General features: G+C 47.5%; 1 protein-coding gene across 1 annotated transcript in view; it reads right to left on the bottom strand.

Annotated features, from left to right (window-relative positions):
- SMYD3 (SET and MYND domain containing 3) overlaps window positions 1-2,295 on the bottom strand; it is a gene marked incomplete at its 3' end in the record, with an annotated part of 76,824 nt that extends 74,529 nt beyond the window's left edge. Inside the window, exon 1 of the mRNA XM_015408448.1 lies at window positions 2,118-2,295. Within this exon, the coding sequence (XP_015263934.1) occupies window positions 2,118-2,266 (149 nt within the window). The remainder of the gene's footprint in view (window positions 1-2,117) is intronic.
- Window positions 2,296-2,512: the final 217 nt, after the last annotated feature.

The raw sequence follows: 2,512 nt of genomic DNA, 5'->3' as shown, positions 1-2,512 counted from the left end.
TAAGTTAAGGGACAAAGTGTACCCTTGGTAATGTGTTGATGAAATGTTTGTTGTATTTGTTTGCTTTTGAAAGTTGTTTGTATATAGATACAAGAATGTAACTTAAGGATAAGGAAGCCGCACACGAACCCCATTGCACAGGAAAAGGTTGCACCTTTCCCTGGTGCAATGTTCTTCAGAGGAGGGGCGTGTGACGGATTCCAAAAAGGGAACACCTAGAGAAAAGCGATGTGCAGACATAGGGCAGTGTGGAGAGATGGAATGTTTGGGAGGTTGATGGGCAGAAAACGGACAGAGAGGGAGTTGGAGGATGGAGAGTGAGTGAGGAGGTTGTGAGCGGTTGGAGGCTAACAGCCATTGGGAACTGACACATTTTGGGAAGAATCCCAGGGAGCGGTTTAATTGTTGGAACATAGGGAACGTGTATCTGATTAAGGTTGTGCTGGAGGAAAATGTGAGATGTCACAGTAAAGCCGTTTTATTCTTATAAACAATGGAGTCCGGTCACTAATTTCCACCAGTTTTAAGAGCCTTGGAGTGAACCAAGAGAGTTTCATCACGAAGAACGAAACCAGTGGGTAAGTGGTCCCCGCTACTACCCAAAGCTAGCAGTGTCCCGCGTAGGAGTGGTGTCCAAAAGGTGGTGGCCTGTAAGAGCCCGTGACAGTAGGAAAAACTGGCTTTGGCTATCTTGATGACATCATAAAAAAAGCTCACATCAAAACATAATACACAGACATACACCTTTCATAAAAACATAAAAATAGTTTTGTCACCTTACCTTATACCAATATGTTACTTTTTGGCTCTTTACCTACAGGCTAATAGGCTTGTTACAACTGCTACTGCCTTGTCTCCAGTTATCTCAGTATTCCCCCACACACACCAAATAGAATGGCCTTCCTGAATATAGAAAGTGTGTAAGGCAGAAGTGTTTAGGCCGAGGGTCCCTACCCAGTGTGGTGACCATGGGCACCAAGGAGCCCGCCAACACCTTTTGTGGTACCCACCAAGTGTTTTTGGAAAGTGGGTGGGGCCAGGTAGGGCTTTTGCCCAGCAAGGGTCTGAATGGCCGATGGAGATTTGATTGGCTATGCAGATTTTTTAAGATGTTGCTATGGCAGCAGCTGCCACCACAGCACAAAAATCTTCACTATGTGACTGAAGTAAAGCAATGGCAATAATTCTGTTGTTGGTTCCACCTCCTGTGGCAACCATTTCGTGGCTGCTGCACTCACCATGCCGTGTCAGAACCCCAAAGATGCCCACAGGCTCACTCAAAAAGTCTGGGGACCCCTGGTTTAGACCTTTGAAAACTGACTAGCAGAATTTACAGTTGTTTTTTAAGGTTTGTCACGGATGGCCTTTAAATGTCATTGTTTTGTTTTGAATGTGCTTTGTTGCAGAAAGGTGGGTTCAAAATGTGTTAAAACAATCCACAGTGGATATTATTGCCCGAGTGTGTCTATGGCTGATTCATGGGTGCATATTCACTACTTCACCGAGTGAATGGTCCATTGAAGATCTAACATGATGCAACAGAACACTTTTAGACCTCCTCAAAAACTTTTCAGTGTGGCAGTCGGTTCACACATTCAGCAGTTCAAACATTCATCAACAAATCATCACATGTTGAATAACTAAGCTATAAGAACCAGTCACTTATATCACATGTGATGGTCCACACACAGCACAGGTAGTGGTGATCATAATGGCTATGGGTAAGGAGGAGAATCCTGTCTTAGTGAGTGGAGCAGATTTTCCAGTCTCTTCAGCTATACCACCTTTCATGGCATGTTTAATACTATCAGGCTCGGACCACCCGAGAGAAGCAGCTGCACCATAAACACACACCGGATCTGGAGTTGCCACAAAAGCTCTCTCAAGTGCTACTGCCTTTACACACCACATGTCTAGCAAGAACACAACAGCTGCAAGCCCACAGCTCTTCCTGGCTGCAGCCGCGCTCAGTAAATCTGCATGTACGGAATTTCTGCTCTACCGCGCAGCTCAAACCCCTGCGGCTGCCTTATTTGCAGCAGCAACCAAGGCTAAGGGCCCGAAAACTAAGCCGGCGTTTCTAGCAAGCAAGCGGGAAGGGGAGGCTCTGCCGGTACCTGCGCAGGCAGTGCTCGCACACGCCTCCCAGGCGCTTCTTGGTGACGGTGTAGGCGAAAGGTTCCGCACGGTATAGCAACTCGCCGGGCTTCGCGTGTTTGGAGAGGCGCAGACCGTTGCCTTTGCCCGGACTGGCGAACTTCTCCATGTCCGCTTTGACACCGCTAAAAGCTAAGCAGCGAGGCCACCGCAACAAACCCCCTTCCCGCCTCTAACACCACGTGATAGCGTTCTCGTTGCCGCGGGAACCATTTTTAGTAAGGGCAAAAAGACCCGGCCTTTAGGACACCGCCGAAGACGTTCTCCCGCACCGTTCTCCTACAGAAATTAACAACGACGTTTTAGCGCTTTCTCAAGCCTCTCGGGAGGGTAAAAAAAAAAAGGAAACTTCCCT

Source organism: Gekko japonicus, unplaced genomic scaffold (genome assembly GCF_001447785.1).
Source record: "Gekko japonicus isolate JY-2015 unplaced genomic scaffold, Gekko_japonicus_V1.1 scaffold897, whole genome shotgun sequence".
Taxonomy (NCBI): Eukaryota; Metazoa; Chordata; class Lepidosauria; order Squamata; family Gekkonidae; genus Gekko; species Gekko japonicus.
Note: the sequence above shows the minus strand (reverse complement) of the source record. Positions and strands in the feature narration are given on the sequence as shown.